This window comes from Nannospalax galili, unplaced genomic scaffold, assembly GCF_000622305.1.
Source record: "Nannospalax galili isolate Female #2095 unplaced genomic scaffold, S.galili_v1.0 scaffold267, whole genome shotgun sequence".
Classification (NCBI taxonomy): Eukaryota; Metazoa; Chordata; class Mammalia; order Rodentia; family Spalacidae; genus Nannospalax; species Nannospalax galili.
In genome coordinates this window covers 1,779,705-1,794,557 of record NW_008357518.1, presented here as the reverse complement: position 1 = coordinate 1,794,557, position 14,853 = coordinate 1,779,705, and the positions used below count along the sequence as shown (strand labels likewise).

General features: G+C 43.2%; 1 protein-coding gene across 1 annotated transcript in view; it reads left to right on the top strand.

Moving 5' to 3' along the window:
* The window catches only part of Myo16 (myosin XVI), a 497,779-nt gene that overhangs the window by 403,118 nt on the left and 79,808 nt on the right, over positions 1–14,853 (top strand). Inside the window, exons 28-29 of the mRNA XM_029557215.1 lie at positions 8,624–8,699; positions 14,259–14,487. Coding sequence (XP_029413075.1) covers positions 8,624–8,699; positions 14,259–14,487 — 305 coding nt within the window. The remainder of the gene's footprint in view (positions 1–8,623; positions 8,700–14,258; positions 14,488–14,853) is intronic.

The following is a 14,853-nucleotide window of genomic DNA, read 5'->3' as shown; positions in this document are numbered from 1 at the left end:
GAAGATTTTTCAAAGCTACAGTGAAAAGGTAACATGCTGAGATATTAATAGTAATATTATATATATATATATATATATATATATGCATACACATGTATATCCATGAAAAGTAATGGTCATTATTGGAAGCAGCCAAGCAAAGCAGCAAGGAGATGTATATTAATTTGGCCTAGAGAGAAGGACTCAGCGGTTACTTGTGTGAGCTTCTAGAAATTATAGACCATGCCGTACTTGCCCGGTGGTCCCAGAGGCTGTCATGAGGCACAACCTTGTAAATGTTTGATTTATGAATGAATGAAGGAGTGGATGGATAGACACATGTATGTATAAGGCATACATAAATGGTAGGATGATGGATGATAAATGTAGACAAGGAATCTTGGGGAAGATGTAAGAGTAATCTACCTGTGTGCCGTGAGAGCCAGAAAGGGCTGACGTGGGCAGGGCACTGTCCAGAGTACACAGGAAATGCTAAGTTTTAGGTGGTACTTCTGTTGGAAAGAGATGACCAGGCAGGCACAACAACTGCTTTGCACGGTAAAAATAGAACTGTGCTTTGTAGGAGCACAGTGACATTCTCCAATCTGCAGGAAGGAAAGCAAGCCCACTGAGAGGATGACTCTACAGACATCGGAACACAGGAAAGAAAGATCATATTGTCTGTGTCAGCATTGAGAAGCAATATATTTATGCTAGGAGCAAGCTGACATTGCTAGGGCCTTTCAGCAGACATCGCGGTATGTTGTCGAATGTCAACATCCTCGTGAAGAAAGATGACTACTTTTAATGCAACTGGATTGTGTGTGCTGTGATGAAATAGAGTGTGTACTGAAATAGTGGGAAAGAAAACATTGTAAAGGTTGATTCTGACTAGCAATGATGAAATCAAGTGTTTCGTATGAAGTAAAGAATCTAGCATTCACAATAATGTATTTCTCATCAAAATTTAATCGATATAAATAACACATTCCGATAATTATAGACACAGAAGCAGATATTATCAAACACCATACGAACCTAGCATTGCATTGTTCAGTGAGGACTTTGTGTCTAAGCATGGCATCTGCCCCTGCTGGTATAGAAAGATTTTTTCATATCAGTTTTCAACTCCAAAGGAATGAGCAGGAAGCTGAAATGACAGTAAATAGCTCCCTTTCTCAGGAAGAAAAAGGGCTTGCTCTCAGAGGGAAATAATTATGCTATAGAAGGCTTTGAAGGCTAAATCCAAGAGCTTGCATGTTAGCTTATAGGCTACGTGGAGCCATCAAAGTTTCTGGGAGATGAATAGATCAGAGGTAGTGTTCAAGGTAACTCCAAAAGCAGATCAAGAATGGAGACAGAGTCAGGTAAAAGATTTGGTCTCAGCCATCCGTGCTAGGAAGGGTGGCCTTTGGAATATGAGGTGTGCTGTCTTTGTTCTTTGAATCACTTTAGATGCATTTTATAAAATGAATAGTTTAAACAGATTTGAAATATCTAAGATTTAATTTAGGGGAATGGTTTCTTTTAAAAATCTGAACTTTCCTAACTTGTGTACATTAAACAGGCCTAAAGGAAAAGGTATAAAACAGCTTGGCTAACTGCTGGGGTTCTTGGGAATAAGTTGTTAATGGTATGCCTTCTAACCTGGGAAAGAAATAGCATATGAGGATGGAGGGAAAATTGTATTTGGAAAATTGTGCTTGTACATATCTTAGGACTCAGGAACACCTAATAAGACAGTCCTCTCACTCCAAGATGGGCAAGATATGAACTTATTTGCAAAAGAGGAAAGCATAGGAGGAAAATGCCTAAAAACACAGAAATCGGTATATACCTTAGGCAGTGAGTTCTGTAGGACTGAACTCAGCCACTTGTATAGCATACAGTCAGCAGACCAGTATTATGCAACCTCCAGCTGATAAAAACAGAAATCACAGGCCCCATCCCAACCTGTTAAATTGGAACCCACATTTCAACAAGGGACTCAGAGAGGAGTGCCAATTTGCAACTTAAGACAATTGTTCAGTTTGCAAAAGATCTGTAGGTCTTATGTTAGAGCTTAGAAAGCCCAGAATAATTGCCTCTCTATTGCCAACTTTAGTCTGTCCATCATCCATCTCTTCCTCTCCTGGACCATGTGCAGTGGGAAGGTTCATCTAGACAGCTTCATAGGCTGAACCTGCATGGTTCATGGGTAGCCCATCTTTTACTCTGTGGACAGTGACTCCATATTGCTCCCCTCTCAGTGGGTGGGGGCAGAATTTCCCTCATACTATCATTTCAGAACAACTCATATCACTTTTCTGTATCGCCCATACATGACCAAACCCCTTTGCACAGCCTGTGAAGTGGCACACCCTTCCTGGGTCAAAGCAGAGCCATAGGACTTGCTTTCTTCTTTAACTTGCCAACAGGAGAGGCAATTACCGTATCATCAAATGGACTAAATTAACTCACACTCAGGATGCTGACAATAGATGTGTCATCTTCAAATCCATAGGAATTCACAGGCATTACAAAATGAAGGGTGTCCATGTTTTTATATATTATCCGTATGTAAAATTATCTCCACATTCATTTTTCTCCATTTCATAAAGGCTGAGAAAAATGTGTGTCACATGAATTATCCAAGGATAATAGTTATCTATTTTTCCTTTGTAAGATCTATTTCAAAGGTGCTGCCAGAAACACAGCAGTCCTAAAAACTATCCCCCAGGAAAGAGCAGTGGTTCACAGGATCCCTTGTTACCTCTCTACTAATACAGCCCCTGTACCACCTACACTCTATCAACCACTGTTCATTCCTGTGTTTCTCTGCCTGCACAGCCCACACCTCTTTAAAAAAAAATCCCAGAGAACTAGTGCAATAATTGGATCTTTGGAAGTCATCAATGACAATTTGGTTTAATCCTTTAAAATCTGTCACGTCAAAACAAAAATATCCTAATGTTTTTCTAAGGAACATCCTGATAGCTGTGACTCACAGATGGCTTGCTTTTACAGAGGTCGGAATGACATGAGCATTTTAGTCTCAGATAAGAACACTGTGCTTCCAGGAGTACACAAGAGCGACTCCAAGCTCTCCTTGTCTCTAGTTAATGAGAAACAGCCTTTCAGGGGAGAATGTTGCCAAATCAATTGTGTAAGTGAGCTGAGCCCTTGGACTGAATTCCAGTGAGTCTTAACTTGGAGTTCAATACTGCACATCACAGCAGCAGCCATTCCACAGTATGAAATAAGTAGTGGGTGACAGCTTGGCCCTAATGTGTCATTAAATGATGATGCAAATATCTGGCTTTCAGGATTCAGAGGATCTCGACTGGGTTTTCCTGCTGGAGACTTAGACTTGCATCCTTGTTCATCTCTTGTGTTAGGAAAAGTAGAAGACTAGATTCTGAAGGGCATCTTGAAATGCCAATGAACTACTCATTTCACTCTTTTAGGAGAGAAGAAACACTTGTTGCCAATACAGCATTTATTTTTAAATTTTTTATTGAATTTTTATGTATTTCATACAGAACATCTCAATCAATCTTATACTTCCTTCCCCATTGGCCCCCACACCCTCCCATACCCACCCCCACTGGAGCCCATATAGTCTGTCATCTCTGTTAGGGCCCACTGTGTCAAGTCACTGTCCCCAGATGTTCCCCAGTGCAAGTCCATCCACTGAGGTCTAGTCAGCCTATCTAGAGTCCCTTGTGTTAGGAAGATCAGCGTTTCAACCTAGTATCAATGACTTCCCAATATTTCTTCAGCTAAGATTGGGGTCTGCTGTTCATTTCCCTATTTCTATGCTGGGCTTTTGTCTCCTTGAGTTTGCATGAGTCTTGTGCATGTTAACACCATTGCTGGTTCATATGAGCAGGATCCCAGGAGCTTGTAGGACTCTGTTTCCATGTGGTCATGCACATCAGAAGTCTCACCTTGATATCAATGCCACACGGTGTGTCCACGTACCCAAACAGCAGGTGGTACCCCATGATGTCACATTCTACTCATGTGGATGGACAGTTCTATACATTAATTTCTTTAAAAGAAAATTCAAAAAGACCATCAAAATCAGAAAAATGCTGAAACTTCAAAAGAGCATATGTAGATATTCCTAATTCACGAATGAATTGCATAGCACAAAATAATGTACATCATTCATTGGAAACCTATAGAGTATGCCCCAGTACTTGGCGAAATAATGCAAAGTACACTGTCCATTGGCTACCTACAGAGTATGCCTTAGTACTTGACAAACAGTGCACAATACATCACCCAGTGGCTGAAACTTCAAAAGAGCATATGTAGATATTCCTAATTCACGAATGAATTGCATAGCACAAAATAATGTACATCATTCATTGGAAACCTATAGAGTATGCCCCAGTACTTGGCGAAATAATGCAAAGTACACTGTCCATTGGCTACCTACAGAGTATGCCTTAGTACTTGACAAACAGTGCACAATACATCACCCAGTGGATGCCTGTAGTGTTTGCTCCAGTCACTTGTATGAGTTTTTTTTTTAATAGAAGGAAGAGTTTATTTGGGTTTATGGTTCCAGATGGATAAGAGTCCATCACGGCAGAAAGGCATGGTAGGAGGCAGCCAGGGCAGGAAGCTGAGAACTCACATCTTCAAGCAGGCACAGGAGGCAGAGAGTGAAACTAGAAGACGGCAAGGTGATGAACTGTCCAAGATCACCCCAGTGACCTGCTTCCTCCAGTGAGGCCACCCTTCTTAAACCTCTGCAAACAGCACCACCAAGGGGGGCCAAGTGTTCAAATATTTGGAGCCTGTGGGAGGACATTCTCACTGAATGAGGAATTTTTAAAAATTGCCTGAATATAATGAAAGTATAATCTCAGCCATTTTCACAATGATCTTAGCCCTATCTTCATGAGGTAATATGTGAAATCAGACTTCTGTCCTCCTCCCAGTAGGTCAGGGGCCTGGAAGCCCCTGTCACATTCACAGCCTGTGATCCCACCTCATCAGGATACATTCACACACCTCAGCTGTTCCAAACACTGACCTACCAGGGGCTTTGGGAGCAGAGCTGCCCTTCTTCACCCATCCCCTGCATGTGTCCAGCATTCCCTTCCCTCCTCACACATAAACTCAGGTCCCTGCTTCTCATTCCTTGTCATCGTCCCAGCCCATGGCCCCAACAAAATCTCCATTCCCTTACAGCCACTCTAACCTGATACTCCGATCTTCCCTGGGACCTTGCAATCCCCTCTCAGCTGCCCACCATGTGTTCCGTGAAATCTCCAAAGTATGTAAGAAGAATCCATTTCACTTTCTGCACTTCTCCTTCTCACTTAGCACCTTTTTCTGAACCCAAAGTGGTTTCCTAAAAAACCTCTTTTATGAGGTTTTGCTTGTCCTTAGAGAAGGATGGATCAGGCAAATCTTTGCTCCCCAACCTATGGCTATACCAGGGTTGGACCATTTTCAATTCACTTCTCTTTCTCATTTTACTCCCACCATTATTTCTTCTATCACCTCCTGGGAACCATGACTTAGGCTGGGTTGCTGAAAGATGCCAGGATCTGACTTGGGATTTCAGTTTCTCTCATGACTTATTTTCATTGTGGAACATATCATCAGCTATCTCGTGACTCACCTTATACAAAATCTTCCCGGTTCTTCATCTATTTTCCTTTTATTTGCCCCTAATCTGAATTGATTCTCCCCTTCCCTATCCATTCCACTGTGTGTCTCAAGACTATGAGTCTCTAGTCTTCAGATGATGTAACCATATCTAACAGAAGGTACAGGTTGACCTTTAATAAAAGAAATGAAGAATTATTCTCTGGGTCTCCGAGAACCCAAATGGAGGGCATTGAAGTCACACTAGAAGTGGAGAAGCCAAGGTCAGACCTGACCGTGGAAATGAATACTGACCACAGTTGTGAAGGGTGAGTGGGAGTTGGCCAACAGACCAACAGCAGTTGTAAAGCCTTTCCAAGCCCAAAATGTTCACCGCACTCTATCATTTCCTTGCCTACATCTTCCCAAAACTCAGCAAAACAATCCATTGTCCCAACAGTTTTCAGAGGCAACTTGGTAAGAGTCAACCTGAGTTTCCAAAACTACTTCTATAAAATTTAGACTTGATCCTCTAATCTTCCAGCATATCCAAATTGTTCCTAAGGAAAATGCCCAGGTATTTGCTGGTATACCCTTCATGGTGCTGTACCATCTCCATGGAGACCTCTTCCCTTCCTTGGTCCACAGAACTGTACCTCTGAGGGCCTTTCATGCATGTGATGGCTTCTCAAAGTCATCTTCTCTTATCCCTGGAAGATGCCCTGGATATTTTCTGTTTATCCATCAAGACCAGATGGCTTATGAGGCAAGGATCCCTCCTGACAGTTTCTTGATCATGCCTCCTCCAGAGCCCTGTGTTCTTCTCTTATCCCTGGAAGATGCCCTGGATATTTTCTGTTTATCCATCAAGGCCAGATGGCTTATGAGGCAAATCCCTCCTGACAGTTTCTTGATCATGCCTCCTCCAGAGCCCTGTGCTCCTTGAACATAATTCTATCACTGAGCATGAATTTTTACCATAATTTTCTTACTGCTGACCTTCCCTAGGAAATTCTGAACTCCCCGAGGACATGGACCCACCTGCTTGTCTCCCAAAGCAGGTTATGAATGGCTGTTGGAAATGTTGCTGTGGGAGGCTTGCTTCATCCCCAACTGCCTTCCTGCCCAGGACCCCTGTTAAATCAAGGCAATGGAGCTAGAATTCCCTTCTCCTGTTTGCTTCTGAGATTGTCTTTGTGTTTCTCTGCTTCCATGCACTAGGTACCCAGGATTTCTGTTTCCTCCCACAGTGTGTTGTTTGGGAGTTGTGTCAGAACCCAGGTTTGTATGGATTTTGCTTGTGGTTCGGTCTCCCACCAAGAGTTAGGTCTCACAGACTGTAGCAGAGAGAGGTGGCTTGTCCCTCCTTCTCCATGCCTCACTCACAGATTCATTCTGCAGAGCTCAAAGACAGGGCCAAGTGTTCTTCCCACTGCTGCCAAAATAAGTCAGCAGTTAGGAGGATGAAAAGACTCAGAATTATGAAACAGGACAAGGGAGAGAGAATTGCATTACAAGGAGAAAAAAAGTGACAAGGCTCAGTAGCTACCTCCCTGTGTGACTGTCCCCAATTCCAACCACCTCAGAGAAAACCAAATGGGGGTTCACAGCTACTCAATCAGAGGGCTGTTAGGAAGGGAATAGAGTCTAACACAGGGATCTGCCTGATCAGCCCAGTTGGAAGGATGCAAGGTCCGAGTCACAGTCTCTACAAAACTGCTTCATTCAGGCAACAGGTCACAGCTTATGGAAGACTCCAAAGGAACCCTGTGAAGTGACCACTATGTTTAGAGTAACTCAGCTTGCCTGTGGAGAGGTTTATAAACACCTTTGACCAAGTATTCAGAAGACAAGCATGGTCTATAAACCCTTCCGGTACCTAATGGTGTGGGCACATGAGCCAGCCTCTCCTGTCACTGTGATGTATGGTCCAGACTGCGGGGGGTGTCACTTTAATGTTCCCTACTCATGCTTGGAAACACATTCGTTAGTCTTCTCATGATAATGATTATTGTCTTAAGTGCCAGGAGCATGTTTATGAAGGTTTACATGGGCCGTATTTTTCCTTTACACAGCAGAGGACCATTCTGAGCTTCCTCCATACCTCCCACTAGAATAAGACAGGTTCTTCTGCAGCTATTCCCCTGTTTCCCTAAAAGCTTGGGAGCCCTTGCTTTATGAAGGGCATTCCTCAAGCGTACCATTACTCTGGATTTTAAGAAAGAAGCATAGCCTACAATAACATCATTTAAAAATCCATGCGTGTAGCTTTGCATTCTGGCTCTGAGGAATTTTTTTGGTCAGCAAGTCAGATCCATGGCACAACTCCTGTGTGTAGAAAAACCTAAAAGCCTAGGGCTTGGAGATGACTTTCTGGAGACTTTTTTCTTTCGTATTGAAGTCAAGTAACTGTAGAAGTACTGAGGAATTTTTTTGGTCAGCAAGTCAGATCCATGGCACAACTCCTGTGTGCAGAAAAATCTAAAAGCCTAGGGCTTGGAGATGACTTTCTGGAGATTTTTTTCTTTCGTATTGAAGTCAAGTAACTGTGGAAGTGTAAACATTCCATGGGAATGTACCATGCGGAGGTAAAAGAACTGAGGAGAGGCAAGAGTAGATGCCATACGTGTTCAGTCCTGTCCTCTTGGTGAGTTTGGGTTCCTGTGTGCAGGGAGGATTGGGAATATGAAAGCCACCCCTGAATAATGAGGAGAAGGACCTGCTTGGGGCGGGGGGCTCAGCAGAGGCAGTGCTACCTTCTGGCAGAGTTAAGTCCAGCTCCATGGTACAAGCACCGGGTCAGCAGTGTGTGGACATTTTCACATGCTGGTGACAGTGAGTACATGCAGCCAACATATGTACTAGAACAAACCTTTTTGATTTTGATGAACTAAAACAAAGTAGTGTTAGAAAATAAGAGAGCTCTATCTTAGTTAATTTTGTTAAGTTCATTCCTTCCAGTCCTCTCCTGGGAAAATCTCCCATCTGATCATTTTTCCATCATCCATCCGGCATCTTCCTACTATAACGTGTGACCCTGGTGTTTTCTTTGTAGATGGGAGTCCGAAAGGCCAGCACCACAGCGAGTCCCCCAATGCACTCCCCAAAGCTGCATCAGAGCAAATCATGGGGTGTTGATGAAGCTTTGTGACCTAGGTTACTATGTACATGTTCCTATGTCAGTGGACTTCTCCTGGCTTACTGGTTAGGTGCTATAAGAGATTACATATCAAATTTTCACCTAAATCACAATTTTGGGGGGGGGGTGGAATAGATATATCTTATTGTTTATGCGATCTTTACCTGAAGAAATGCAAGTGTATTACTCCCTTTAGGAAGTTCAGGACAGTAAGATTGTACCTTGAAATCTGCAGTAAGACCCCCGCCCCCACATCAGGCGCAGAATCAGTGTGAATCTCTGTGGCACCCAGTGGGAGCCTCTGCTCTGGTGGGGTTCTGAGAGCTGGACCAGCCAATTACCCAGCAGCATTTTCTGTAACTCAACTTGTAACCAGGAAAAACTCTTGATTTCATTTTCCTTTACAGGGAAAATAAGTTTGGTGTGATTTCTTTTGTAGCCATTACATCTATTTCATCATAACTTTGAGAGATTCCATTTTGAATTTGTTTTCTATAAAAATCCAGATGAGTATTAAAAATGTGCATTCAAAAACAATAAGGGGCCAGAAAGATGCAGAGGATCCGGGTTCTATTCCCAGCACCCACATGGTGGCTAACAACCATCTATAACTCCAGTTCCAGGGGATCTGATGCCCTCTTCTGACCTCCACAGGCATTGCATGACACAGGTGCACTTACATACATGCAGGAAATATACACATAAAATAAAAACAACAACCATGACTCACATAAAATGGATATGCTCAGTACAAAGAAAAATGGGCTCTTTGTGTGTGTTTGTATACGTGAGGTGTGTGTGTGTGTGTGTATGTGTGTGTGTGTGTGTGTGTGTGTGTGTGCTGTATGCCTGTGTATGTGTGCACTTGTGTGAACGGGCATGCTTGTCTGCATTGAAACCAAGGGTCAATGCCGGGTGTCTTTGTGAGATGGGGTCTCTCATTGAATATGGAGCTCACCTAATTGGGTAGATTGGCTGGCCAGCAAGCCCGTAGGATCCACCTGTCTCTGCTAGCATCTTCATTATCCCCTCAGCCCTGGGGTTACAGATGTGCATGACCACACTTAGCTTTTTCTTGTTGGTGGGAAGTGTTCAAACGTGTCCTCATGCTTTTTCAGCAAGCACTTTACCCACTGAGTCTTTTTTTCGGGTCCCTTTTAACATTTTTAATGTGATCAATGGAGATGTCTCAGTGGCTAAGAGTATTTGCTGTTCTTGCAGAGGACCCAAGTTCATTTCCCAGCACCCATGCCAGGCAGCCCAGAACCACCCATAACTCCAGCTCCAGGGAATTTGATGCCTTCTTTGGGCCTCTGCAGGCCCCTGCATGTGTGTGCATGCACACACACACACACACACACACACACACACAAGTAAAAATGAAACGAATCTTTTTAAAATGTGCACAATAGTTTAATTCCTTGTGGAAAAGTAACGGAGGAAGAATTGATCTATATGTCAGTTTTTCGTGTAACATAGTGAACTTAGGTCTCGGTGTATTTGAAACTTACCCTAACACAGAAACTTGCTAGGATGATGACTTTGATCCTCCATTCTTGCATGAGTCTTACTTGGCTGTGAACCTGTAAAAATCTCCAGTGGGTCCCCTCAGTCTCCAATGATAAAAAGTCCTAATGGGCCATGTCAGAATTTAACATGGCCAGTTTAAATCTTGACCACAGTTCAGAACCTTGTTCCAAGTCAAAGCATGCCTTTTGACTAGTTCAGCCCTCCTCCCTACAGTGTCCCCCACAAGGGAGAGTGTGGTCCTGAGCCCTGTGTACTCAAGGTGCCTCTGGGTCTTAGAGGACCAACAGGAAGAAGAGGAGGAAGAGGACAGACACTGCAGCAGGCACATTGTAACCCAGCACTGGTCTCCCCAGATAAGACAGATTCATAGACTGCAGAGTCAGGACACTTCCCTAATGCCCTGTGCTCACTTCTGTGGACAGCCCCTTGTCACTGATTCACCCCTAGTCATCCCCAGCCCTCCTTCTCCCAGAAGATATCTCTTGCTTGAAAATGGCCCTACTCTCCAAGAAAAAGACTGCCATAAGAACAGCCCCACTTGCTGATCACAACTGTGGTTTTGAGGGCCCTGCAGTACGCTGTGTCCACACAATTCCAAAAGATACATAGCAAGCTCTCTGTCTGGTCTCCTAAAGCCGCTTTTTCTGACCTGGGGCAGAAGCAGCCTTGAGTGAGGAGCTCCAAATTCCTCTTCTCTCAAGCTGGCCCCTGTAACTTCATCTTACATCCCTGCAGGGGAGATGCGGGCCAGGACTCTTTGGGACCTCACCATGCACCAGCCCAAGGTGACATTTGAGGACCTGCACCCTATGCCTCACCTAGGATCATTAGAAATTCAGCCTCAGTCCTGTCCCACACTGACTGGATCTACTCTCGGTTTTGCAGGCACAGCTGGCTCTGAGTCCAGAAGAGCCCCCACTTAATGTGATGCTGTGTGTGAACAAAACAGAACACCCAAATGCCCCTGGAGAATCTCCTTAAATATAATCAGAGGAACCTGTGTCCCATCTTCCACAGGGCACCCACTAGAAGTTTTTCTTTCAGTTAGCTACAGGGAATAAGGTGCTGCACGTAACCCACCTAGAGTAGAGGGAGTGAGTGAGCTCTGCCTGCTCACTTTTCTAGAGATAAAAATCGAGAATGGCCTTGAAAATGGCATTGGGATTTAAAAAATAATTTCATTTAGTAGAAATGGAATAATGGACATAAAAAAGCACTTTAAAAATCACAGGCTTTTAAATGTGAAGCATTAGGTACTGGTTTTTGCTTCACAACTCTTAGAATGGCTCCCTCAACATTTTTGTTGATATTAAATTCACTCAAAATTTATATAATCTGGAGACATTGCATGTTTTTTAATCCCATTTTTTTGGTTAGCAAATATTTGGAGAAAAGAAAACTGCAGTTTTTAGTTTTAAATTGAACCACTGGAACTTGTGATTTTCCCTGCTAGACCTTTTCTCTCTGACTATGCATGGCCCGACTTCTCTTGACTGACTGGAGTAAAGTTTAAATGACAGCTATGTCACCAAGGCAGGATTTGAAACTTCAGGGAAAAGAATCCCATTCTCCATTTCTGACAAGCTGATTTTTATTATCCTTTCTTGAGCATACTGACTTTGAGCAGCTTGTAGACTCCTTTGAAGTACTTTAGGCCACCAATGCAAAATGTAAGGAAACATGAGGATATGGAGTCATGTGTGTGTGAGACAACAGGTTCCCAGAGTGAGCTTGCCTCCCATGAGCCTGAAGTGGCCATTAGAGGATGTCTGGCCGATGGTCTGCGTGTTAATCTTCCTTTATTTCAAGAGCATAAATCTTGAATATGTATTCATCTTTAACTTACGAAAGTCAATGCCTCAGTTGATCTTGTTGCTATTGTTCATTGTAGCAAGAAAGAGTAGGTAGGCAGCTAAGTTAAGGTCTCCGTTCTCCTTCAATATGTGTGTCCGTCACATGTTCTCCTCATTCCGTATTTCATATCTCTGGAAGTCTAACTTAACTTCTATTATTTAGGTTTCGTTTTGTTTGTTTTGAGACAGGGTCTCCCTGTAGCACCAGCTGGCTTGGAATTCACTATGTAGATCAGTTTGGCCTCAATCTCATAGAGATTCACCTACCTCTGCCTCCCGAGTGCTGGAACTAAAGGTGTATGGCCACCAAGCCCAGCTTAGTTTTTGTTGTATAGATTAATTCAACAGGATTGTCTTGCAGTGTAGTTAATGCAACTGTGTTCCAAAGTAACTCAACGTTTAACACCGCCATGTGGAGGGAAAAGAGCCTATGAATACTGGATGTCTTCCCATTATTTTCCTTTGAAACCCTAGTTGCAGAAAGTTGTATTTCACTTTCCACCATCTTTTAGATAACCCACATGTGTTACTTTACAGGCATGTTTTTTTTTTATAGGCACATTCCTTCTCCAAAAGCCAGAATAAAGAGACACTGCAGTATACAGTGATTTTCCCCTGAAATTGTGGATCTTTTTGGACCCACAACATCCTTTATTAGGAGAAACTTAGAGCTGGAACGGACAGTACTGCAGCATGGAAAGGCTCATGTCAGAAGTCAACCAGCACCAGCACTGGCATCTGCCAGGATTGGCCTTTGTACCAGTCTTGCCCACACTCAGGATGAAGGCCAGATCCTTCTCAGAAGGCAGCCTGCTCTATTTCTTCCCTGTGCTAATTATTAGCAAGTTCTTTCTTCTCTTGATTGCAATTACTTGCCTGTGACATTCCCCCACTGCTGATCTGTTCCCCCTCCGTCCCTACCCCCAGGACCGCAAATCACTTCTGGAGGACTGCAGGCTTCAGAGATGGGGCATGGACTCAGCACAGAGGGAGTTGAGCTCACTGTCCTATTCCTGGTTGTGTTTACTGGGAGTGAAAATAATTCTGTTAGTACTATAACCAGTAGACAGATATCAGCATATATAATCACGTTGTTTCAACATTAAATGGCATAACAGAGGATCTGAGACTGCCAGGTGCCTTTAAATTGTGTCCTTTGATTTTTATTTTCAGTAACATTCCTACTGATCAGCTAATGGTTTTAGAATATTCTGCTTATTTTCCAAATTTTACTCATTTTTCCTAGACCTCCATTTCTGGGTAGCAGGAAAGATATATTTCCCATTGTTTCTGAAAAATCTCTCTAGCTCTCAAGACAGTGCCAATCTCTACGAATTAAATAAAAATAATAGAAATATTATGCATGTGGTATTTTAAAAACTAACTCAGGGAGCGTTAGATGTTTCTGGAATAACCAGACATCATGAAGGATAATTAGCACATCCCAAAATGGTGCAGTAGGAGCTACACCCTATGATTTGATTTAATCCAGCCCATCAGTGTCCACCTCCTCTTTCGAATGTATATAGAGAGTGGGGCTCTGTTATGAATTTTACATGAGATACCTCATTCAGGTCAATGACTATTGCCTTTAGCTCCATCATTACTGAAATATAACACCCTTCCTATCTGACTTACTTTTCTGTTGCCCTGATAAAATATCCTGACAAAAGCAACTTAAGGGAGACAGGGTTGATTTTGGCTCACAGTTCCAGAGAGATACAGTCCCTCATAACAGGGTAGACAGGGCAACAGGGAGAGAAGGCATGGCCATCAGGTGCAGGAGTCTGGTTGGTCACATTGCATCCACATACAAGAGGCAAAGAATGAATGGGAGGTGGGGCTGGGCTTTAAAGCCTTCATATAAAGCCTTACGGTCTATCTTAAGTGATTAAGTGAATCACTTTCTCTAGCAAGGCTCCACCTCCTAAGGGTTCCATGGCCTCCCCCAAAAGTTCCACTAACTGGGGGCCAAGAGTTTAAATACATGAGCTTATGGGAGACATTTCACATCAAACCCACAACACTTCCCAGTTTGAAATTGGAATGTTCTAGCAAATTCTCATTCAGGATTAAATATCCTATTTTATAGCTGCAATGTTTGCACATGTTTGAGATTTTTCCTTTTAGCTTGGTTCACTGACCTAGTTCTGTGTTCTGTTGTGAAGTTATAAGGGGGTTTCTGGCACGCCAGCACTTGCTTCAGAAAATGAGTGTCAAGCAGCAAGAGGTCACATCCATCAAGAGCTTCTTGCAGAGCACAGAGGATATGGCACTGAAAACCTATGATGCCCTGGTCATTCAGAATGCATCTGACATTGCCAGGGAGAATGACCGACTCCGGAAGGAGGTGCATGCTTCCTGTCACAGGAACAAGCAAGAGGAGGGCACCAAAAGGTAAGACAGCCTATACCCTTAATTACCTCCGAGATGGGCTCCCAGGAGTCAGGAAGCACCTACAGCCCAGAATGCAAAGTTCAACCAGAAAACAGTTACAGGAACAGTGCTATTTGAGACTCCCTAGCAACCTTAGAATTGCTTTTCCTGGGCCGTTCCTTCATGAGTTAAGTACTATATGTGCTAGCCTAGTCACATGAGGTAATCATCGCTTCGTCAACCACTTAAAGACCTCAGCTTCACACAGAGCTCCAAAGCATCTGTATCTCTGCATTACAGAAGCATGTAGCAGGACATTTTAGCATGTTTACACAGGCATTATGGATATAAGGCTGGCTAATAGAAACTTCTGGAAATCTCTCCAAA